At 43.4% G+C, this 24,445-nt stretch overlaps 1 protein-coding gene and 1 long non-coding RNA gene across 18 annotated transcripts in view; one reads left to right on the forward strand and one right to left on the reverse strand.

Moving 5' to 3' along the window:
- Positions 1-24,445, forward strand: part of MRTFB (myocardin related transcription factor B) — a 270,940-nt gene that overhangs the window by 219,381 nt on the left and 27,114 nt on the right. For 12 of the 17 annotated variants that reach the window (XM_057315559.1, XM_057315562.1, XM_057315558.1 and 9 more), the window contains 4 exons: positions 14,077-14,211; positions 16,571-16,818; positions 21,728-21,860; positions 22,633-23,661. In XM_057315559.1, coding sequence (XP_057171542.1) covers positions 14,077-14,211; positions 16,571-16,818; positions 21,728-21,860; positions 22,633-23,661 — 1,545 coding nt within the window. The remainder of the gene's footprint in view (positions 1-14,076; positions 14,212-16,570; positions 16,819-21,727; positions 21,861-22,632; positions 23,662-24,445) is intronic. The other 5 variants (XM_057315564.1, XM_057315563.1, XM_057315565.1 and 2 more) reach the window with 1 other exon arrangement.
- On the reverse strand, positions 13-16,072 carry LOC130544329 (uncharacterized). The gene is made up of 3 exons (XR_008960532.1): positions 13,596-16,072; positions 12,499-12,664; positions 13-10,970 (listed from the first exon to the last, which is right to left on the reverse strand). It is a non-coding gene; the product is annotated as an uncharacterized LOC130544329 (long non-coding RNA).

The following is a 24,445-nucleotide window of genomic DNA, read 5'->3' on the forward strand; positions in this document are numbered from 1 at the left end:
GATACAAACACTGTTAACAGTTTTCAGTAGATTCTTACATTTTATTTCTGTTGTATATCCACATTTTTCTTTTACAAATGGTCGTGTAATTTGCTTTTTAAAAATTTTCTCATAACATTTGTTGAGAATATAATTCACATACTATAAAATGTACCCTCCCCCCCTTTTTTTCTGCCATCTTAACCATTTTAAAATGTGCAGCTCAGTAGTATTAAGTACACTCACAATGTTGTGTAACAGATCTCCAGAACTTTTTTGTCTTGCAAAACTGAAACTGTACCCATTAAACAGAAGCCCCCAACCCCTTCCTCCGGACCCAGGCAATCACAATGAATTCCACTTCTGTTTCTAAGAATTTGACTACTGTAGGGTGGGGGTATGGGTGAACTAGGTGATGGGGATTAAAGAGTACACTTACCATGCTGTGCACTGAGTCAAGTATAGAATTGCTGAGTCACTGTATTGTACCCCTGAAACTAATAGAACATTGCATGTTAACTGTACTGGAATTTAAATCAATACATATATACATACATACATATGAATTTGACTACTTTAGATATCTCATATAAATGGAATCATGCAATATTTGCCTTTCTGTGACTGGCTTATGTCACTTAACATAAAGTCTTCAAGGTTTGTTCATGTTGCAGGTTGTGACAGGATCTCCTTCATTTTTAAGGCTGAATAATATTCCATTATTTGGATATACCACATTTTGTTTATCCTTTCGTTGGTGGACATTGGGTCGCTTCCATGTCTTGGCTATTGTGAATAATGGTGCTAGGTTACATGGGTTTGGAAATAGCTCTGCGAGACCCTGCTTTCAATTCTTTGGGGCATATACCCGGAAGTGGCATTGATGGACCATATGGTAATTCCATTTTTAATTTATTAAGGAACCTCCAGACTATTTTCCACTGTAACTGTACCATTTCACACTCCCACCAACAGCATGCAAGGGTTTCAATTTCACCACATCCTCACCAACGCTTACTAATTTATGTTCTTTTGATAGTAGCCATTCTAGTGGTATGAGGTGATACCTCCTTGTGGTTTTGATTTGCCTTTCTCTAATGATTAGTGCTGTTAAGCATCTTTTCATGCGTTTGTTGGCCATTTGTATATCCTCTTTGGCGATATGTCTGTTTGAGTCTTTTGCCCATCTTTATTGAGATTATTTGTTTCTCTGCTGTTACATTGTAGGAGTTTTTTGTATATTCTGGATATTAACCCCTTTTCAGATACATGATGAGCAAACATTTTCTCCCATTCTTTGTTGCCTTTTTCCTCTACTGATAGTGTCCTTTGAGGCACAGAAGTTTTTAAGTTTGATATAGTGCCATTTGTCTGTTTTGGGGCTTATTACCTATGCTTAAGTATCCTACTAAGAAATTATGGCCAAATCCAGTATCATGAAGCTTTTTCTCTGTCTTCTTCTAGGATTTTTATAGTCTTGAGTCTTACATTTAGATCTTTAATCCATTTTATTTTTTGTATATGGTGTAAGGTAAGGATCCATCTTCGTTCTTTTGCATGTGGATATCCAATTTTCCCCATATCATTTATTGAAAAGACTGTCCTTTTCCCCTAGGCACTTCTGTTGAAGATCATTTGACCATATATGTAATAATTTAAGGACTCTGCATTCTTTTGCATTGACTTATATGTTTGTCTTTATGCCAGGACCACACTATTTTGATTACTGTCACCTTGTAGTAAATGTTGAAATCAGGAAGTGTGAGACCTCCAACCATGTTCTTTTTCAAGACTGTTTTTGGCTACTTGGGGGTGCCTTGAGAGTCCATATGAATATTAGGATGGATTTTTCTATTTCTGTAAAAACTGGCACTGGGAAAATTCACCCTTTTTAAAATGTCTAATTCAGTGGTTATTAGTATATCCACAGAGTGGTGCAACTATCACCACTATCTGATTCCAGAACATTTTCATCATCCCAAAAAAGCAGCCCATACCCATAAGCTGTCAATCCCCAGTATCCCCACCACCAGCCCTAGGTCACCACCAATCTACTTTCTGTATCTGGAGTTGCCTGTTCTGAACATTTTCTTTAAATGGAATCATACAATATGTGATCTTTAGTGACTGGCTTCTTTATTTAGTATGTTTCTAAGGCTCATCCATGTTATAGCCTGTATTAGTACCTCATTCTTTGTTAGGGCTGAATAATAGTCCATTGATAGACCATATTTTATGTATCTGTTCATCACTCGATGGACATTTGGTTCGGGCATGTGGCTAGTACGTAGTCACATGTTCTACTCCTGAGCTACACCCCCTAGACAGGTGGCTGTTACGAATAGTGGTGCTTCGAATGTGTGTGGACAAGTTCTTATGTGGACGTGTGTTTTCAGTTCTCTTGGGCATTTACCTAGGAGTGGAACTGATGGGTCATGCAGGAACTCTTATATCTAAATCACTTTTATATCTTAATCATAATCCTAATAGTGTTCCTTGTCAATAAATATACATTAATCTCATTTTTAATAGCAGGTAGCTAAGTTCATCTTTCAACCAATTCCGTATTGTGGATTGTCTGGACCTGTCTCTATTTTTCACTCTTACAAACACAGTAAGGGCCCCTGTTTTATTCTCACATATTTGCTGCACACATTGTTTCTATACATACATTGCCGGGCACTTTGTCTGATTATTTCTTTGGATAATTACCAGGTTTTGAAAAGGATTTGGACCTTTTGTTAGGTAAAAGGTAGGCACTTGAACTGCCTTCTGGGAAGATAATATGGGTTTCCACAGTCACTATGTCTTTCCCACAAGCAGGTAATATCTTTACTTTAAACCTTGCACACTGTTTGGAAATTTGAAAGTTTTAACTGACTTCTTGATTTTGGTTAGATTGAATCCCTTTGTTCAACAAATATTTATTGAGCACCTATTATGTGTCAGATGGGGCTGGGAACTGAAAATCTAGGGCATGCAAAGGAATCTAACAAATATTTTTTGATAATTGCATTCGAAATTCTCATTTCTTATTTTTCACTAGGTGTTCCTCTTTCTTTTGGTTATATAAGAACTCTTATGCTAGTTACTTTTTCATTTCCTTATAATGTTTTTGCCTTACTGAAATTTTAATACTATTTAGTTATCTTAAAGTCAGAGCTATTGAACTACTTAATGGAATTGGTTAAGTTCAGTAGAAAATGTTCTTGTTAAAGCCAAACATCATAGAATTTCTGAGTTGGGAAGGACTTCAGCAATTATCTGGCTTAACCCTTACAGCAGACAAGGCCTGGGTTCAAAGAGGTACAGAAATTTGGGGATTCAAAATGTTTGCATATTTTCTCGCAGCATTTCTTCTCATTCATGAATATCTGTTGGGTAGGGACTAGGTCTCTCTCTCTCTCAGCACTAGGTTCGTCACTGCCCTTACCACCAGGATCTGAAATACATTAGTTTATTTGCTTATTGTATCTGTGCTTCCAACTAAATAAAATGTGAGTCCATGAGGAGAGGGACTTCGACTCTGGACAACAAGAGCTACTTCATAGAGAGAGAGAGAGAGGGAGAGTGTGTGTGTGTGTGTGTGTGTGTGTGTGTGTGTGTGTCCAGCATGCAGCACAGGCCCTTGGTGTGGAGCAAGTGCACCACACTTGAGCGTCACAAGCACTGACCGGTGCCAGGCTTGCAGAAGCAGCCCATGTTTGTGCTCTTCCACTTAAGGGGAGAGCCTCTCCAGCTGGGATTCGGCGGTTGTGTGGGTGGCTCAGTTCATACTCTCCCGTCAGAGTCTGAGGGCAAGAGTGGCCGCTCGGCTTGGCTGCAACCTGGTCTGGAAGAAGGTGGGGTCAGCGACCTGGCCGTGGTCTGAGGTCGAAGGCGGCAGAAAGGAGAGCACGGGAGACCAGCCCTTACTGTATTCTCACATACTTGCTGCACCCTGGGTTCGAGCTTTAAAAATAGGGCTAACAAGAATGTCAAGTATGCGAGTAAATACCATCAAAAAACAGTTCTACTTAGCCATTTCAGTCATTGGTTCTCTGAGTAGGTCAGGATACCAAACAGCTATTAGGGTGGCCTTAGCTTTCAGTAACAGGATTTTTGTCACGTCAGCCACCTACCTGGTCATGGTATCGTGATGGCACCACCTGTGTTGTAGGGGATTGGCATTTTCCCTTTCCCTGCTTCGCTTGTAGTAGGTTTTTACTTTGCTCTTGAAACGTGGTCTCCAGCTAAGTTTATAAGTGAGAAGCTTTCTTTAACCAGAGGGAGTCCCACCCAGTGGGCTGACATTCCCGAAGTCCTTGAAGGAAAAAAGGAATAGCAGTGTTTCTTGAAGAATAAATATGGTCTGTTTATTGCCAGTGCAACACACGCTAAGCTCGGGGTCATTCCGGAACTGAAACACTAGTTTTGATAACAGTCATGTTGCTGGAGCATAGGTTCTGCCTGCTACGTGCAGACCGCTGACAGTCTGCTTTTTATCTGTCAGCTAGGCCTCCGGCAAAACACCCACTTCAGAGAGTGGCACGCTGCCCACTTACACAGCCAAGGAAAAGAGCCTAGAACCTGGCTAGGGCTGGCCTGCCTCCACTTTACCTGGTACATAATTTCTGTACTATATACCTTGAGACCTTCTTAAATTGTGTGTCCTTGATAAAATTCCCTTGTACTAAGTGTGTTAGTATTTTTAAGTAAGGAATCTGAGAAAGATTATCATTATTACACTTTTATTCATGCAATTAAAGACACATCTCCCCATTAACTGCTGTATTGATGTAGAAGAAAGAAGCTCCTGAGGAGGATTATAGGTAAGTTGTAGGTTTTGGGTTTTGGTCTTATAATCAACTGCACAGGCAAACTTTGTGATGCCTGCAGAGTCTTGGGGATTTTTGTGTCATCTAGAAGTGATAATTAGAGTTTGTTTTGGTACATTTTGTTCAATTATTTTCACTGTTACCTCGTGTTTGTTGAATGAATTTGTCCAGGTATCTCACTTCGTATATAGAAAATGTGTTTATTTCTCTAGATATAATTACTTTCACATTTGTAGTTCAGGGGGAAAATAGCTGAAAATACTGCTTCTCATCAGACATGAAGTTTCCAAAGGGCCAGGGTGTCCCCTCATTTTATCTTAGTGACCTCATCCCGAACGTGCAGGGTCCAGCACACAGCAAGTGCTCATTGCTTTAATGAATGAAAAACCCTAGGAGATTATCTCTGCAATTTCTTTTTTCCTGCTTTTGAATTATCATTGGATTCTCCCCCAAAAGTCCGTCTCCTCACCATTACTGAAGTAGCCCGTATAAAGAGAAGATAACAAAAGAACAACATAAACATCTTTTATTTGGGGTATTCTTTGAGATTCTTAATTTTCAGTCTTTAAAATGAAATTCACTGTAAGAGTTTAATGGTGAATTTAAGTTACGGTGGACCAGTGGTCCTCAAATTGCCTGTAGTGAAAGACTAGTATGTGTTTGTTTTTTAGGTAGTGTGTTTAATTTCCAATGCATGGTGGGCTAATCCTCTTGCAAAATACAATCAGGTAGCGGGGCACCCAGCCGGCTCAGTCATAGAGCATGCGACTCTTGATCTCGGGGTTGTGAGTTTGAGCCCCAAGGTGGGTGCAGAGATCACTTAAAAAAAAAAAAAAAAAGAGTAGTGGGGTAGGATCAAATTTCCACTGCAGGCAGCTAACAGAGGTCCACAGATCACACTTGGAGTAACTCTGTCACAGATGCCCCTTTGCTTCTTGTTGGCCTGAACCAAGGTTTTTCATATGCTAATTGGTCATCATTTTGTCCTGTACATTTAATGCCATGGCTTAAACACATTCTTCTAATTTCCCTATTAATTTTTTTTTTATATTTGGCCCAATATAAAGTTCAGGGCCAGTGCAGGGAATTACTTTTCAGTTCTTTAAAAGTTATATTTACAGGGATGCCTGAATGGCTCAGTTGGTGAAGCATCTGCCGTGGTATCTCAGATCATGATCTCAGGGTCCTGGGACTCAGTCCCTCATTGGGGCTCCTTGCTCAACAGGGAGCCTGCTTCTCCCTCTGCCTCTGCCGCTCCCCCTGCTTGTGCACGTTCTCTCTCTCTCTCTCTCTGACAAATAAAATCTTTTAAAAAGTAAATATAAATAAATAAAAGTTATATTTACAGACAATTACTTAAAAGAAAATTAGGCTCAAGATACCTTTCTGGTTTGCTTTATTCCAAAATGTGTTATGACATATTATCTCCTGAATTCTTTTTCAGAACACACAGATAAATATCAGAGGATTGAGTCCTATAGGAAAATATTCAAATAAAAGATATATTCCCTACCAAAAAAAAAAAAGATTAACACGTAATATCTAGGTAAAGAACAGATTTTCCAGGCTCTTCTCTTTCAATCCCAGTAAAATGCTAATGATTTCACACTGTGGACAGTATAATACACTACCATGTCCTTCCTTCAAAACATACATTTTAGCCCCCCACCCCCAAAACAATCCTTCTTTGAAATATGTCTTTCTGTGTGGTCTGTAGGAGACTAACACTGCCTTTCCTTGGGCTCTTCTCTTTTCTTTTCAATTCTGATCAAAGTACAGCTGGAAAGGAATTTGCCAGAACATTAATGGAACACACATCACATATTGGAGCTCAATTTATTTTATGCCTAAGCAATTCTTGAACAGTGGAAAGCTGCAGAAAATTACGAACAGCTAGCCACACGTGGGTACCAGGAGTTGTCTCACTGGCGCTTTTCATCCCAAGACTTTTTTTCTCTCCATATTTCTTAAGCCATTTAATTAATCATTTGCATTAAGCGCCCACACGCTTACCTGTAAGTGTGACCCGACAGGATCCGTGTTCATTTTCACAGTCTGTGCTGTGGGGACAACTCCTGTGCGAACTGGAAGTAGTGCTGATGGGGAGCCTCGTGGGTCAGTTACGCAGCGTACGTTCCTGCAGACGAGTTTAGGGGACTTGGTGTACTTTTTTCCCCGTCGCATCAAGTAACCTTCAGGTAGATGACCTTTTCCAAATAATACAGAAACCTTAGGTTTAAGCGAACAAAGAGGATGAGCAAGGTCTAACAGTAAGCCATGTACATGTATGTTACATAATTAAAATTAGACTGTTTTATTACAAATGCTTATCAATAAAGGCCTGAATTAGGCCATCCAAGATATTGGTTATAATTTCTCCTGTTACCCTTGCAGTCTTGCTTCCCATAACTTACATACCAAGAGGACTGTTAATGATTCGATTTTGAGCTGGTTTCAGCATTAACCATGAAGTCGTGTTCCATCCTCATTCCTAACTCTGTTCTCTCATGACCAGTAGGAAAGTGCCTAAAGTGTACATTCGACAGAATAGGCCTTTCCTGTTTATTTATAAATAAATCAATGTTTATTGACTCTAACTGAGATGAGGGATAAAAAATACTGGCCAACATGTGCTGAGCACTCCTTTGGGCCAGGCACTGAGCTCCTTACTTCACGTGTGTTCCCCAGGGCAGATGTCATCAAGAGAGCATCTCTCTGGCCTGCACAGGTTTGAACGAATGACTTTGTTCTTATGAAGCCAACAGTTTGAGATTCTTCCTATGACCCCTCTCCAGCACAGCATCCTGCGTCATGCTCTTACGACTCATCATGACAACTGTTATCTGTATTCTTTAAGAAATACATACATACCATTATTTCCTCAACTATACGGTCTACGTGAGTACCATAACTCAGTTACCAAAAATGAATAATAGTAATTCTAATACTTACTTTGCTTCCACATTCTGGCCCCTCATAGTCACTTTGACTGAGACGTACACATAAGAACTAAAACTATAAAACTCTTAGAAGACACAGGGGAAAGCTTCATGATGCTGGATTTGGCAATGATTTCTTGGATATGACACCAAGGCAACAAAAGAAAAAAAATAATTAGGCTTTATCAAAATGAAAGATTTGTGTGTGTCAAAGGGCACTATCAACAGAGTGAAAAGCAGCCCATGGTATGAGAGAAAATACCTGCAAATCAAATATCTGATAAGGGGTTAATACTGAGAATATATACACAACCCCCCCCAACTCAACAGAAAAATAAGTAACCTGATTTAAAAATGGGTAAAGGACTAGGATAGACATTTCTTGAAAGAAGATAGGGGCACCTGGGTGGCTCAGTCGGTTAAGCATCTGCCTTTGGCTCAGGTCTGGTCCCAGAGTCCTGCGATAGAGCCCTGTGTCAGGTTCTCTGCTCAGTGGGGAGTCTGCTTCTCTGCCTCTGTCCCTCCCCCCCCCATGCTCATTCTTCCTCTCTCTCGCCTGTCTCTCTCTCTCAAATAAATAAAATCTTTAAAAAAGAAAAAAGATAAACAAGGGGCGCCTGGGTGGCTCAATCAGTTAAGCGTCTGACTCTTGATTTTGGTTTAGGTCATGATCTCAGGGTCATGTGAGGGAGGCCTGGGTTGGGCTTCACGCTGAGTGTGGAGCCTGCTTGAGATTCTCTCGCTCCCTCTGGCCCCCCCCTTAAAAAATTAAGAAAGAAAAAGAAAAGAAAGAGAGAGAGAGATGCTTAACAGCACGAATCACTAGAGAAATGCAAATCAAAACCCCAATGAGATATCCCCTCACACCATCAGAATGGCTACTATCCAAAGAACAAAATTAACAAGGGTTGGTAAGGATGTGAAGAAATTGGAATCCTTCTACCCTCTTGGTGGGATTGTGAAATGGTATAGTCACTATAGAGAATGGTATGGAACTTCTCTCAAAAAGCTAAAACTAGAATTACCATGTGATCCAGAAATTCCCCTTCTGGGTAGATGCGCACAGGCGTTGAAAGCAGGGACTGGAGCAGGTGTTCAGAGCAGCATTGTGCACAACAGCCAAAGGTAGAAGCAACCCTTGTGTCCACTGACCAATGAGTGGCTAAACAAAACATGGTATACCCATAAGATAGAATATTATTCAGCCTTTAAAAGGGAGATTCTGACCCACACTACAACACGGATGAACCTTGAGGACATTACGCTCAGTGAAATAAGCCCGACACAAAAGCGAAAATGTTGTGTGATTCCACTATTATGAGCTACCCAGACTAGTGAGACTCATTCAGAGGGGACACAGTGGTTGCCAGGGGCTGGTGGGAGGCCAGAATGGGGAGTTGTTGTTTCACGGAAAAAGTTCTGGAGATGGATGTTTGGTGACAGTTACAGAACAATGGGAAGGCGCTTCATGCCGTAGAACTGTATGCTCGGAAATGGTTTAAATGGTAACTTTTATGTTAAATATATTTTACCTCAAATTTTTTAAATAATAGATTTTTTAAATGAGGGACACATGCAAATCCTCACTACGAATCAGGTCATCAAGTACCAGCTAAATGTCCACCAGATGTTGTGCTAAAAGATTAATTTAATGTTCAACTACTTGTACTAAAAATGAAATGCCTCAACTTTTAACTGTGCATTACGTAAACAGAGTGGTCAGTGCTAAGCGGTAGATTGTAACAAAACTAGAATTTACATAAAAGATCCATCTATTAAGTATACAAAGCATGTGTTTTTGATTTGTATTCAACTCATTCATACTTGTATTCATTTTATTTGTCTGGGGGTCAGAATATGGAAACAATATGTAAAGCATAATTGCATTTTGAATTTATTTGCATATTCCCATCTTAATTAAGAGCTCTGCTGCCTCCTAAATTAAAAACACATTTATTTTAGGTTTAAAATCGACAGTACAAAAAAAGCTTTGTTTTTAAATATCTAATTTCTGCCCCTCTAGATCGCATACAGAAATCTAATAAAAAAGGAACTTAGGAGAGAACCGCGATTGGTCCTTGACAAGTGTATCATCTTTACGGAAGGAACCCAGACACCTGATACATGATAAAATTTTAACCAGCTTAAACATTTACTCTTATTTTTTTCTTTTGTAGCAGAGCTTTCCCTTAGCAGTTTTTTTTTAATGTTTTTTTATTATATTATGTTAGTCACCATACAGTACATCCCTGGTTTTTTGATGTAAAGTTCGATGATTCATTAGTTGCGTATAACACCCAGTGCACCATGCAATATGTGCCCTCCTTACTACCCACCACCAGTCTATCCCATTCCCCCACCCCCCTCCCCTCTGAAGCCTTCAGTTTGTTTCTCAGAGTCCATAGTCTCTCATGCTTCATTCCCCCTTCTGATTACCCCCCTTTCTTTATCCCTTTCTTCCCCTACCGATCTTCCTAGTTCTTATGTTCCATAGATGAGAGAAATCATACGATAATTGTCTTTCTCTGCTTGACTTATTTCACTTAGCATTATCTCCTCCAGTGCCGTCCATGTTGCAGCAAATGTTGAGAACTCGTTCTTTCTGATAGCTGAGTAATATTCCATTGTATATATGGACCACAACTTCTTAATCCAGTCATCTGTTGAAGGGCATCTCAGTTCCTCCCACGATTTAGCTATTGTGGACAATGCTGCTATGAACATTGGGGTGCATATGGCCCTTCTCTTTACTACGTCTGTATCTTTGGGGTAAACACCCAGTAGTGCAATGGCTGGGTCATAGGGTAGCTCAATTTTTAACTTTTTAATGGACCTCCACACTGTTTTCCAGAGTGGCTATACCAACTTGCATTCCCACCAACAATGTAAGAGGGATCCCCTTTCTCCACATCCTCTCCAACATTTGTTGTTTCCTGCCTTGTCAATTTTTGCCATTCTAACTGGCGTAAGGTGGTATCTTAGTGTGGTTTTGATTTGAATTTCCCTGATGGCTAATGATTTTGAACATTTTTTCATGTGTCTGTTAGCCATTTGTATGTCATCATTGGAAAAAGTGTCTGTTCATATCTTCTGCCCATTTTATGATTTATTTGTTTCTCGCATATTGAGTTTGAGAAGTTCTTTGTAGATCTTGGATACCAGTCTTTTATCTGTAGCATCATTTGCAAATATATTCTCCCATTCTGTGGGCTGCCTCTTAGTTCCTTAGCAGTTCCTAAGAAGAGAAAAGTCAGTCTTTAAGATTCAAAGTGCTTTCTTTTTCAGTTTTATTTAAAGGCTAAATATTCATCATTAGACAACAATGTTTTTCTGACATTTCTTGTCATGGTGTCATGATGACAGTTGAAGACTTGGAGGTCATGAGACCTGTAGCCTGGGAACAGCGGTCAGATCCAATAAAACAAAACAAAGTTTGCAGCTTTTTTATTTCCTTGGAGAAAAGATTCTGAATCATTTTGTGATTAAATTTTGAAAGTACAAAAGGTGAACTTAGGTCTCAGTGGAAATTTAAACATTTAAAACATTCTTTTAAGATTTTAACATATTGCTCACTATACTGTGGAACAAAATAAGTGTAGTATCCTTTATGGCCTGGATATTCTTTTCATCCTTTTTGAAATACTGTAGTTTCGAAAGTACTGATATTTATTTATTTATTTTTTTTTTTTTTGTAACTCCAGCCACTAGGATCCTAACATCTAGACAGGATGTAAGATTGTTTGAGGGGTTGTTTCTAAAGCACATAAAAAAGACTAGCAAAATGTGAAGAAGAGTTTAGACATTTCTCCCTTTTTAACCAGAATTTATTTCAGATTAGGTAATATTAATAATCACTGTATCTCAGTTGGGTTACTCTTGTGTTTCACTGGGGTCTGTGGTTTTCTGAGTAGCAAAGTCACACTGAAATACCAAAAGAGCTAATAAGATGACAGTGTCCGTAATCAAGGCTGAAGTCAATTAGGCAAGGTCTATAAATACAGGAGAAACATTTTCATACATATTATAATTGATACCACATTCATGCTTCTGGATTATTTTTCAGATTATTAACACTGACTACTCTCAAATGCATCATTGCTATCATATCAGTCAGTGGGGGCTAGACTGGTAAAATAGCTTGCCAGGTTAGAAGAATTTATCTGCAAGGAAATATATTTATTTATTTATTTCTCATATATAAAAATATATATATTCACATATGTGATTCTTTTTCATATGCCAATTATTTAACAGCCAAGGAATGTTTTTCCCTGTGTGAAAATTGACCCGGAGATAAATACCCTCACTTCCAAAAAATGTACAAAGTGAAAGGAAAACAAATAAAACCACATCCTTTAAAGCAGTGATTAGCTGGCCTTGACCTTCCACTTCATGTCAGAGGTTCACTGAGTAGGCGGCTGGCTCAGGGCCTTTTGGGGGCAAAATTCAGCCTGGAACACAGGTGTCAAGTCTCTCGGATAAGTTCCTTTCTTTGGCGTCTGTTTGAATGGAACTGAGTACAGCAGTCTTCCCTTATCCACAGGGGATGCATCCCCAGACCCCCAGGGGATGCCTGAAACCACGGATAGTACCCAACACTGTGTATACTGTTTTTTCCTGTATGTACCGACCACTGTAAAGTTCTATTTTAAAATTAGGCACAGTAAGAGATTAACAACTATAGTAACAAAATAGGGCAGTTCTAACAATAGTGTGTAATAAAAGTTAGGTGAATGTGGTCTTTCACTTTCAAAATATCTTACCCTCCTTTGTCTGGTGGTGATGACAGAGAGAATACAGTGCCTACGTGATAAGATGAAGTGAGGTGAACGATGGAGGCATGTGACGTAGCCTTAGGCTGCTGTTGACCTTGTGACCATCTGTCAGAGGAGGGTCATCTGCTTCAGGACCGCAGGTGCTCACAGGTCACTGAAAATACAGAACGATAAACCGTGGCTGAGCAGCTACCGTGTAGCCAGCTTTGAAAAGTCAAGTCTTTTTATTGTCAACACCGTTATAATTACTTAAAAGCTGAAGTCAGTGGCAAGAAGGAAAAGCAAGCTCGGGGAGAGAGCCCACATGGGCGAGCACAGTTCATTGCACACCCACACACGTACTCACGGTCCCAGCTGGCCTTGAGAGTCTCACCCCGCATGAGTAAAGCCACAAGGAATTTCCATTCACCCATTACACAAATATTTATTGAGTAACTAGTATGTGCCAAGCTTCATATTTCTTGCTGCTAAATAGCCTCTGAGTTCTCAGGTCATTTATTTTAAGGAGGAAAAATACAGTGTGCTATTCTTAAACCCAAATACATCAGCAAAAGAACTGACTTTGATTCTTGTAATGAATTCGAGAGTTGCGTGGGGGAGTGGAAGTGATAAAGGAAGGTATTTTTCCTTAAAACAAGGCTGGTCATAGTTAAGTCCATGTAGTAATCACTGTGCAACATTGAACTGATGTTATAATAGTAAGATCTCTTTCCAGTGAGTGAATACTTAAAATCTACTTCAAGTAGATTGTTAGTGGAAATGGGTTGTTAGGTTGTTGATAAAACCTATCAAGGCCTTCCTAGGTAGCTTCCTTTGTTAATACATGACTCCAAATTGAGGTTTAGGGGTTGCTGGTTTGGCCTTGGTAACAACTTAGCTTCTTGCTTTAGGTGCAAGGGTGCGTCATCAGTGAAACAAGTCGATATTACCAGAATCCATTTGGCGGGTGCCCTCCTGTTGCGGGAAAGGGTGGGGGGATGGCTAAGGAGAGTACAAGTCAGCCTTGGACATGGGGACATACACTGTAAAGCACAGTTAAGGACCCGTACGTGGAGTGGGCCTGCAGGGTGAGGGAGCCTTCTTACCAAATGCTGCCAGGCCCTGGATCAGGGGTGTGCCGGAGAGGATTGATCAGACCCTGTAACAAAGAGGAGAGATCACATCTGAATTCACCGGGATTATTACTGTGATCTATACAGCAAGAGAACCTTACAAGTGTCATGTATTGTTCTGATCATTTTTACAAGAGTCTTGGACTTTTCTTCTGCCAAAACAGGGCGGTTCTGACCATATTTCTGAGAAAACACTAGAGGGTGGAGTCAATCTAACCTTATTTAGCTTTAGCTTTTCATTGCTGTTGGGGCGAAGACTAACTAATTGGCTCTGTGAGGTAAAGCATGTTATTCCACCATCTGGGTCTCAGACATAATAGTATATTTTTCTTTTGTTTCTTTTCTAGTGGACTTAAAAAAGAAAAAAAATGAGGTCATTCCCTTCTAATTCTGGTTTTTCTAATTTTATGTCATCGAGTTCACATACGTATTCCCTTTCTGCCTTTTCCACCAGTTTACTTCAGTGTCCCCAGCAGTTCCTGAATTCTTGAAAACTCCTACTACGGATCAGCCCCCGACCAGGTCCACAGCACCTGTCGTCCCCACAAACACTGTGTCCTCAGCAAAGCCTGGGCCAGCGCTGGTAAAGGTGGGTTCCCTGTACACACACTGGTTTGAGATCTTTACCGGTGGCTTGTCTGCGTGGAACACAAGGGCACGAATCTGTACTGCCCAGCCTAGCTTTCAGTCTGAAGCCTTGAAAACAAAACCACAGGCAGACTTGCTAGATCACGCCTTAGTCTTGGAAACCACCACCTTCGACAAATGCCCTATTGTTCTGTAGTCACAGAAGAACCGCACCAAATGTGGTCTCCATGAAACTCCCAGAGCCCTGCAGAAAGGCTTTAGGATACATTTTATCAGCAGTTCCCAATTCTGCCCCATCCAGGCTGCCAAGATGAAAGAAACACTGGGAGTGGAGTAAGATAGAGCCACCGTAGCACAGCACTGGGGAGTCATGAGCCTCACAAACAGATGTCTTTAATGGTAACATAGTTTTGGATTTTATACACAAGGTCAGTCTCCGCGCTATTCCAGATATATTACATGGCAGGTTAAAGGCTTTAGACAAGCGGCTGCGTTGTTTGATTTAGCAGCTTTGGCCTGTCCAAGCTTGGTTTGTTCTTCAGATAAGCTGCAGATTGGTGGCACCGTTCCCTACATTTTACTGGGTCAAATAATCCAGCTAGAACAAGCCCCATGGAAGATCAAAATTCCTAATATATAGTATACTTTTAAAGTTTTATTTTAAGTGTATTTAGAACTGCTAAATAAGGGGGGGGTGATAGAGGAATAGTGTCATCATTTCAGATACGGCTTTGGCAAACGGAGCAGAACACTGATGTCAAACTTTTAGAACTCAAACAGGGCTCTGGAGAGTGAGCCAGCCCTCCTGGCACCTTCCAGAAGTGAGGCCGGAAGTAACGAGGCTGGGAAGGATCCAGGCTCCCCAAGGGCAGGCGAGCCTTCTTTCTGCCTGCCCAGGGAACACAGGGGAGCACTCTCCGGAGGCCGTTAGGCTGGTGCAGATTCCTCACTTGCGCCTACCCTCTGGCACTGTCCTGGTCCTTGGCCCTCCTGCAGGGAAGGTTCTCTTTCTACTCCAGCCTCTCCGTGGCCGTGCAGCCCAGCGTCTGTGGCCTCAGGGCACAAATGAATGTATCTCACCCTCCTCCATCACTTAGTGTTGGAGCCAGAAATTCCAGAGTGTGGCACGTGGCAGCTGAGCTAATATCACCAGCTCTCCTCCTCTGCCCACATCCCCAAGCATGTGCCGCAGATGGCACAGAGACAGTTTGGGTGCCGACCCATCTGTCTCTGTGGATGCTAAGAGTTCTCTGCCTTTCCTGTTCTCTGATTTCTCCTCTTCACTAGTGTCTTTAAGGAGGGCTTTGATTCTAGGGCAAGAGGCATTGTTGAATAATGTGAGATTCAGAGGCTGGGTCTGGGATCCTAGGACTGTACTAGGAGAGGAAAAGACAGGTGCACACTCAGAAACAGACCACGGTTGTGTGGGGTTTTCTGTGAGGAAAGCTGTTCTCCACCCTCACATGGTGAGAGAACGTGTCAGTGACTAGGTAAGAGCAGATTTAGTCTAAGGCATGCTGGTTACTCTGTGCCTGTCCCCCTTGCTCCTCCTGTAGGCGCCTTCCTGATCGGCCAAGGCAGTGGTTTCATCAGTACATAAGAGAGTGCAGTCTCTGTAACCCAGACTCCATCCATGGTTGTAATCCCTTTGAAAAGACCAGGAATAAAATCTGTTAATGATAGCACAATAAGCAGATGATGATGAATTGATTAATACCGTGAGATTGCAATATTTTGTGTGTGTTTTCCTCAGAAATCCATTAACTTGAGGGGCACCTGGGTGGCTCGGTCAGTTAAGCATCTGACTCTCGGTTTCGGCTCAGGTCGAAACCTCCCCCGCCCTTCTAAATATTAAAAAAAAAAAAAAATTATAGTCTCCTCTATTCCATTAGAAGCATTTTTGTTTGTACATATCCTCTAAAGAATATATTTTTAATGACCAAAAAATAGTACCCAGTTATAGTGAAGTATCCCTCGTCCTCTCCCATCTGTATCTTGAGCACGCAGCCTCTTTTCACTAGGAGATAATATACATAAGCACTTGGAAGTGTGTCTGCACGAGACACCCTCAGTAACTGTTGAACTTGACTCGCTCATGCCGAGCTGAATAGCCTTCCCTTACTCTCAGGGAGCAAGGCAGCAGGAGAAAGCAAGTTCTAAGGAGTCACATTTCTGGGTCAGAGGACACGTACGCATGTCTTCCTCGCTCTGGAAACATGTCTGGTGTGTCGCTGTCCCAGGCGGCGTCCCCGGCTCCGGAGGCGCACCGCCGCTTTCTCCCCACTCCTTGAGGCACACCCTGGAAGAGGCCGCGTGTGATGGCCTCACTTAAAACGTTCTTCTCTTTTTCTCGAAAACAGCAAAGCCATCCCAAGAACCCCAACGACAAGCACCGCAGCAAGAAGTGCAAGGACCCCAAGCCCCGGGTGAAGAAGCTGAAGTACCACCAGTACATTCCCCCCGACCAGAAGGGGGAGAAGAACGAGCCGCAGATGGACTCCAACTACGCGCGGCTGCTCCAGCAGCAGCAGCTCTTCCTGCAGCTGCAGATCCTGAGCCAGCAGCAGCAGCATTACAACTACCAGACCATCCTGCCGGCGCCGCTCAAGTACGGGGCTGGGGGCCGCGCGGGCTGCGGGGGCGCCTCGTGGCCCGGTGCTCTCGCGAGGGCCGTCCCCTGCACAGCTTGGCTGCTGGGGTTGGCGGGGGCTCCGTGTCCCCAGAGCTTAGGAAGCCAGGGGCTGGCCCTGGTCCCCGCAAGGGCAGCTGGCGTGCCAGCGCCCTTTCTGTCCTCTGAACTCCGTTCCGAACCTTTCAAGTTAGAGGCGACTTTTCACAGTTATTCACCCAGGGAAGATTTGTCTGGTTTCCGCCCAAATAGTCATGGGTGCTATGAGAATAGCACATAAGACCTCTTATGAACAGTTTAAAAAAAAAAAAAAAGGCAAGTGTAGAAGCTGGAGTGGTCGAGGAAAGCTTTAGGGAAAAGGCGGATATGCATATGGGAAAGAGCCTGAAACTAGGGAATGGCCCTTTCAAGCAAAGGGGGGATGATGATGGTGCAAGAACAGAGGAAGGAGTGGGCGATGCCTGGTTATTGGGTGAGGGGGAAAAGAGCCGGAATAAAGAATGTGATTAGCTTTTTCAGAAAAGTAGAAGACGAAAGTGAGTTGAGCCACTGTCTGGAAGGACTTGCAGCCAGGCAGCCTTGAATCTTGATGTGGTAGGTGACTCAGAAGGTCGTCACGGTGCAGTCACAGCGCGAGGAAGAACAGTTTGATGCCGGTCATGAAGGGGAGTCTGGAAATAGGAAAAACAGAAATTTCACAACAAAGTAGATGTGAGAAGATGAAAGGGCGTTGATAACGGGAAGGAAGGAACAGATGAGAGATGTTTCAAAGACAAGTAAAGGTCTTGGTGACCAACAACTGTGGAGAAGGAATATGTTTCCACAGTCTGAGGCCAGTTGGGAGAGACAGAAGGAAGTGAGTTCCGCCAGCTTCCGAGACTGAATCCGTAGCAAGACTTCCATTGCAAATTTTAATTATGTGCTAAAAGAAATTCCAAGATAGCCATCCTTAGTATGCATTTTCTGGGAAACATAGATAAAAATGCAAAGACCTTATCTCTCATTTCCCTCAGTTTTCAGAAGAAAGGGATACTTACATTCAACTCACAGAAAGAAACTCTAAAAAAAAAAGATGCAAAATTTCATTAGAAGAAAAAATTTTTTTGGTGATCAAGCCACTCAACTTATGATCTGTAGAAACTTGACTCTTGCTTTCTACATGTATGCTAAGCATTCCTCCATAGGAAACCCTTTTTCCTAGGAGTAGAAAAGGAGTAAGACACACTTAAAAAGCTCCTCTGTTTGGAAACATCTCCTCATATGCTAACGATTATCAATTCACTTTTTTCTTTTAAGATCCTGATATCTCAAAGAAGATTAGACCTATTAGTCATTCAGACCTTACTGTAAAGCACTTAAATCTAAAACATCAGGGCACAGAGATGAAGAAAGAAAGAATTTGTGTAGCATGTTATTATTTTAAGAGCAAGCAGGCCTGAGTGAGATGTTGACATTGGAAGGGAACCAGGGAAGACCAAAGAGAATTGGAAGAGTATCAGAGGCAAACGGCCGCTGCTTTACAGCTTTGTCTGGGCCCGAGGGAGGCGTCCTCCCCTGCCACCGCCCTCTTCTGGCAGCGGGAAGCAGGGATGCGAGCGCTAACCCTGGCTCCCATCTCTGTGCCCCTTACGATGCCCCGAGCACTGTGCTCAGCACGTGACATCACCCTCCTCCTCACAGTAACTCCAGGAAGAGCTGAAATGACTGACCCTACTCCCAGGCAAGGAAACCTGTTAAACTGAAAATCCCATAAAGGATTTTGTGTGTGCGTGTGGTACCTATGAAACAGTCTTGTCTGTAAGGAAAGAAATTGTGCGGGGCCGGTCTGTAGATGGGAAGAGTACATCTGAGGTGTGGAGGATCCCGTCTCTTACAGTCCCTCGTCTTTCCACAAAGGCTACAGTCCCCTTCTCCTCCATAAACATTCCCACCACTGCAGCAGCCAAGCCACCCACCTAAGGAAAGCATCCCACAAAAAGAACGAGGAGGAAAGATCACTTATTGTTCTGTGTTCGTTCACCACACAAAGACTGAGCATCACTTCTGTGTAATTTCCACGTCCTGAAAGTGGAGATGTTGTTTTCTGTTACGGTGTTTCTTTTCACCAAAATTCCAGCACAGGAAACAATGTGGAAGTCCCATAGTACCCACAGCGGTGGGACTTTACCTGGTGACACAGCCTTCTGGTAACTGGGGGAGAGCAGCAGCCTTGGGAGACCAGGCTGTGGTCCCAGCATAGCCGCACCCTGGTGGAGGGTCCTGGAAGGTCCCTTCATGTGTCTGAACTTTGGATTTCTCATCTACACTGTCAGCACATTCAGTAACAAGCAGGGTGTTTAGAATCTCAGCCAAAAAGACAGCACGAATAGAATAATTAATGTACATCGTGCCTTCTCAAGGAGACAATATTGTTCATAAGAGAGCACAAGTTGGGAGGAATCTTGCACATTTTATTTAAGAAAGCATGGACATACATACAGTATGTAGGTAATTACACAGTCCATCCATGGTGTTAAAATTTCACTGGGAGGCTGATTAGGAAAAATGAAATCTAAAAAAGCTCCCTGCATGGAAAGTAATGAAAATAAGGTTGAGAAATCCTGATTTACATTAAATGTTTTCATAATTCTAATATAAGATTTTAAAACTGAAATTTTAGAAAGGAAAAAAGTGATACATAAAACATTTGTCATTCCATCCAAACTTTAAGAAACTTCATCTCCAATACTTAAAATATTTAACTGCCACAAAATTTAGGCAGATTTTCAAAGACCCCAAAATGGGTCTCAAGAGTTAGCTGTTGACAGGGCCAGAAATGGCTTCAAACACAATCTTCCTAAAACTCACTTGACAGAGCTCATCTAACTGGGGGCCTCTCCCTCTTTCAGAATATGGAATTCAGAGCTCCTTGCTTCAGCACCAAAGCTTATACAACAGAAAAACCTGGAGCTATAATGAAATTGGCTCTCCGGTCTCAACTATCAGGTGGACCTTTCTCAAACAGATAGCAACCACCCAGAAGAGGGAATGCCACTGCTGCCAGGAGTAACACAGGGGGAAGAAGTTAGACGGGGACCTGGTTTTGATATGGAAAGGAATTTAGGAAAATCAGTACAGAAGGACAACAGCTTCACCAATATTTTTTCAATAACCTTTTTAAATGAAGTATAGGGTATGGAGAAGCTCATACATCATAACTGAAAATGGATGCCAAGTAGACACCTTAATCAAGAAGTAGAACGTGATCAGTATCCCCAGGAGGCCCCCTTGCGTCCCCTCTCAGTGACTACCTGACTTGTACCCCATAGGTTAGTTTCACCTGTTTCTGAACATTACATAAATGCATTCTTACACACACATGGGTCTGGCTGCTGTTGCTCCGCGTCGTGTCTGTGAGACGCCTCTGCACCGGTGTAGGAAGCAGCAGTTAATTTTTTTCCATCTAGTGTTCTATAACTGATCCACCCATCGTCCTCTCAGTGGACAGTTGGGTTGTTTCCAGTTGGGGCTGGTAGGAATAATGCCATAGTAAGCATGCTCACCTGTGTCTCTTGGTTCATGTAGGAGTATCTTTGTCAGGTGTCCTTCCAGGAATGCCACTGGGTCAAAAGGTGCAGGTTTTTCTTTAGTAGATGGCATAAAACAGTTCTCCAGAGTGGTCGTGGCAATTCGCACTTCCACCAGCCATGATTGCGAGCTCGGGATGTTCCGGGTACTTGGCGTCCACAGTCTTAGTCATTCTACAGCAGTTCTGCTGGGTATGCAGTGCGATTTTGTTGTGCTTTTCTTCATGTTCTCCCTATCTATTGAGGGTAAACGCTTGTTCGTACATTTATTGACCATTTGGATATACTTTCTTGTGATATGCTTGTTCAGGATTTTCCCATTTTCCCATGGGTTTTGTCTTTTTCTTACTGATTTTAAGACTTTTGTATATTCTAGATATGAGGCCTTGTCATAAATACATATTACAAATATCTCCTATGACTTGACTTTTCACTCTTGAACGTGTCCTTCTTAGTGCATTTTGTGTCCTGTTTAAGAAATCTTTGCCTACCCAAAGGACATGAAGATACTGTCCTAAGTTTTCTAGAAGCTTTATTGTTTTCATAATTCATATTTAGGTTTTCGAGATGGTGTGACGTAGGGGTCAAAGGCCCTACTTATTTCTGTATGAATATCCAATGTGGCCCAGCACCATTTATCCAGAAAAGGACCACCCTTTTCTGCTGCACGACAGTGCCAACTTTGTGATAACTCAAGAGGCTGTATATGTGAGGGTCTGTTTCTGGATTCTCTGTTCTCTTCCATTTGTTGTTCTGCCCCCAGCACCATACCATCTTCATAACTGGCTTTGTAATGAATTTTGATATCTGGTGGTACAACTCTTCCAACTTTTCTTTTTTTTTCTTTTTTTTTTTTTTTTTAAGATTTTATTCATTTATTTGACAGAGACAGCCAGCGAGAGAGGGAACACAAGCAGGGGGAGTGGGAGAGGAAGAAGCAGGCTCCCAGCAGAGGAGCTTGATGTGGGGCTCGATCCCATAACGCCGGGATCACGCCCTGAGCCGAAGGCAGACGCTTAACTACTGTGCCACTCAGGCGCCCCCCAACTTTGCTTTCTTCAAGGATGCCATGGCCTTTCTTGGTCCTTCATATTTCCGTAGAAAGCTAAGAATCACCTTCTAAATTTCTACCGACCAAGCAAACAAAACTTGCAGGGATTTTCACTGAGATCTAATTTGATCGATATATTCAAAATATTGAGTCTTCCAACCCATGACCGTGGCATTTTTCTCTTCACAAGTTAGCAAACTGTTAGCAGAAACAATGCCAAATTCAGAAATTATTTTATTATAAACTCTCTCACTTTCTCGTTCTTTTGAAGGCCACTCAATGACAAAAATAACAACAGTGGGAATTCAGCTCTGAACAATACCACACCTAACACTCCAAGACAGAATACATCTGCTCCTGTGAGAAAGCCGGGACCTCTGCCTTCTAGCTTGGATGACTTAAAGGTGAGAATTCCAAGTAGGATTTATTCACCCATAGGTACCACAGAAAGATAAATGATTTGCCAGATTTGTCTAGCATGTGTAGATAAGTTTCCAGTAGACATCCAACTTTACCAACATAAGATAACCTCTGTAGACACACTTTCTGTTTACGTCCATTAAGTTTCTTTTAAAATGACCAGTAATGATTCTCATACATTGAGCGTATACCATGTGCCAACACCAAACCAGTTCTGACAGCAGAGGCAGGTTTGTTCTTCCCTGCTTGTTGCCAATTTTGGGAGAAGCAGAAAAAATGTACACAGTCGAGAATCTGATCTCCAAGGCCAGCCTGCGTGGGTTTCCACCCCGGCTCAGCCTTCGGTGATCCGTGGTAGCTCGGACCACAGTGAGTCAACCTCTCTCTGCCCCCGTCTCCTGTGTGAACTAGGAATCGTCATAATAATGCCCACAGCTCCTGTGAGGATGAACGGAAAGAATAAAGCACATCCGACAGTGTCTGGCACACGGTCATTACTCAGTGAATGTGACGCTTACCATCATGGTTTCTGGTTTTCAATCCTTGGACCTAAATCCTTGCTGGATCACTGGTCTTTGCAGTGCTTCGGGTGTGTAGCTGTGCGTGTCTGTGGGTTAGGAAGAGACACCCTCCCGCTCGCCTATGTGTGGTCTTAGGGAGCTGCCAGACGTAGGCCCCTTTCCCCTCGACGTGTCCCATACATATGTCCGAAGTTGCAGTGCCGAAAGAGGAGGTGTGACTTGTTTGTACTTGCAGGTATCGGAACTGAAGACAGAACTGAAGTTAAGGGGTCTTCCAGTGTCAGGCACCAAACCGGACCTCATTGAACGCCTGAAACCCTACCAGGAAATGACCAGCAGCGGGGTCGCCGCCGGGGGTGTCCTGGCAGTGCCCGCGTCTGCCATCGTTGCCAGTAACCCAGAAGTCACCGTGGCACTGCCCGTCACAACACTACACAACCCTGTGACCAGCTCGGGCTCCTCCTTCAAGGCAGAGTTGCCCCCCACCGGCACCAGCACCGTCACCCACGTTGAGACCGTCAACTCCCCTCTGCCCATCTCACCGTCACCCTCAGAGCAGTCCAGTCTCGGGACCGAGGACACAAACATGGCAGACACTTTCACGGAGATTATGACCATGATGTCTCCGGCGCAGTTCCTGGGGTCGTCCCCTCTGCGAGTGACGGGCACCGAGGACAGCCCAAGCCCCACGAGCAGCACGCTGTCAAGTCTGGAACTGGACGCGGCCGAGAAGGACCGCAAGCTGCAGGAGAAGGAGAAGCAGATCGAGGAGCTCAAGAGGAAACTGGAACAAGAGCAGAAGCTCGTGGAAGTTCTGAAAATGCAGCTGGAGGTGGAGAAGCGAGGGCAGCGGCAGCAGCCGCCGCCGGAACCACAGGCCGGCTCCGCAGCCAGTCCAGCGGCCAAGTTAGAGCAGAAGCACGGCGGCGCCGGCTCCTCAGTCAAGGACGAGACCTCGCTCAGCGACTGCTCCAGCTCCAGGCCGCCCGGCCCGGTGCCCGGCCAGCCCCTCTCGACTGGGGGCCAGGCCCTGGTGGCCAAAAAGGCGGTGGTGATCAAGCAAGAGGTGCCCGTGGCGCAGGCGGAGCCGCAGAGCATCGTCCCGCAGTTTTACGTGAGTTCGCAGGGACAGCCGCCGCCTGCCGTTGTCGCTCCGCCTCAGGCTTTACTCACCACGCAAACTGCTCAGCTGCTGCTGCCGCTGTCCATCCCGGGCTCCGGTGTCACCTCAGTGCAGCTCCCCGTAGGCAGCCTCAAACTCCAGGTGTGAAGTGTGTCTTCTAACTCCTTTGCCTTACAGCCTGCCGACAGTGGAGCTGGCCACGCTTTCTCCCCAACGCCCCCACGCCAGGCTCCGGGGTGCCAGGAAAGGGGGGATCCAGAAATGTTAACCGCTAGCACTGTTGCTGTATGGCGAACACGAACAAGGGCTGCTTCTCTACTTCCCAGACCTTTTATCTGTAGGGAGCACCGTATCACGCGCAGGCATTTGTAAACACTAGTCACGGTATCGTGAGAATAGCTAGTGTCACTGCGCTTTCTGTGTGCAAGGTACGGCATCACGTGCTTTATTGTTTTATTTAAGTCATGTCTACACCCAGTGTGGGACCCGACCTCACGACCCCGAGATCAGAAGTCCCACGCTCTTCCGACTGAGCCAGCCAGGCACCCCATCTACTTTAAATGGTTTACTCTCTTTAGCCCTCCCTTCCTCCAGAAGATCTAAGTGATAACAGCCATTTTGCGATAGGGAAACTGAGGCCTTGAAAGATTTGGTCAGTTGCTCCAGGCCAGAGCTGGATAATTCTGACTACAGAGCTTTCACTTTGATGCCTGCTCCTACATTCTGCCTCCTAAATGTAATTCTTGAAAGACGCCAGTGAGGTGAAGATGCCAAAGGCATGTTGGGCACCTAAGGGAAATGTGACCACAAACCTCGGAGTGAGGATGTTGTTGAGAGAGGTGATAAGACACTGGCTGGCATGAAGTCTCCTTTTATGCCTACGTAACCCGTGTAGTGACTTCAAGCTGTTTTATGTAATGCGTCT

This window comes from Ursus arctos, unplaced genomic scaffold (assembly GCF_023065955.2).
Source record: "Ursus arctos isolate Adak ecotype North America unplaced genomic scaffold, UrsArc2.0 scaffold_2, whole genome shotgun sequence".
Lineage (NCBI taxonomy): Eukaryota > Metazoa > Chordata > Mammalia > Carnivora > Ursidae > Ursus > Ursus arctos.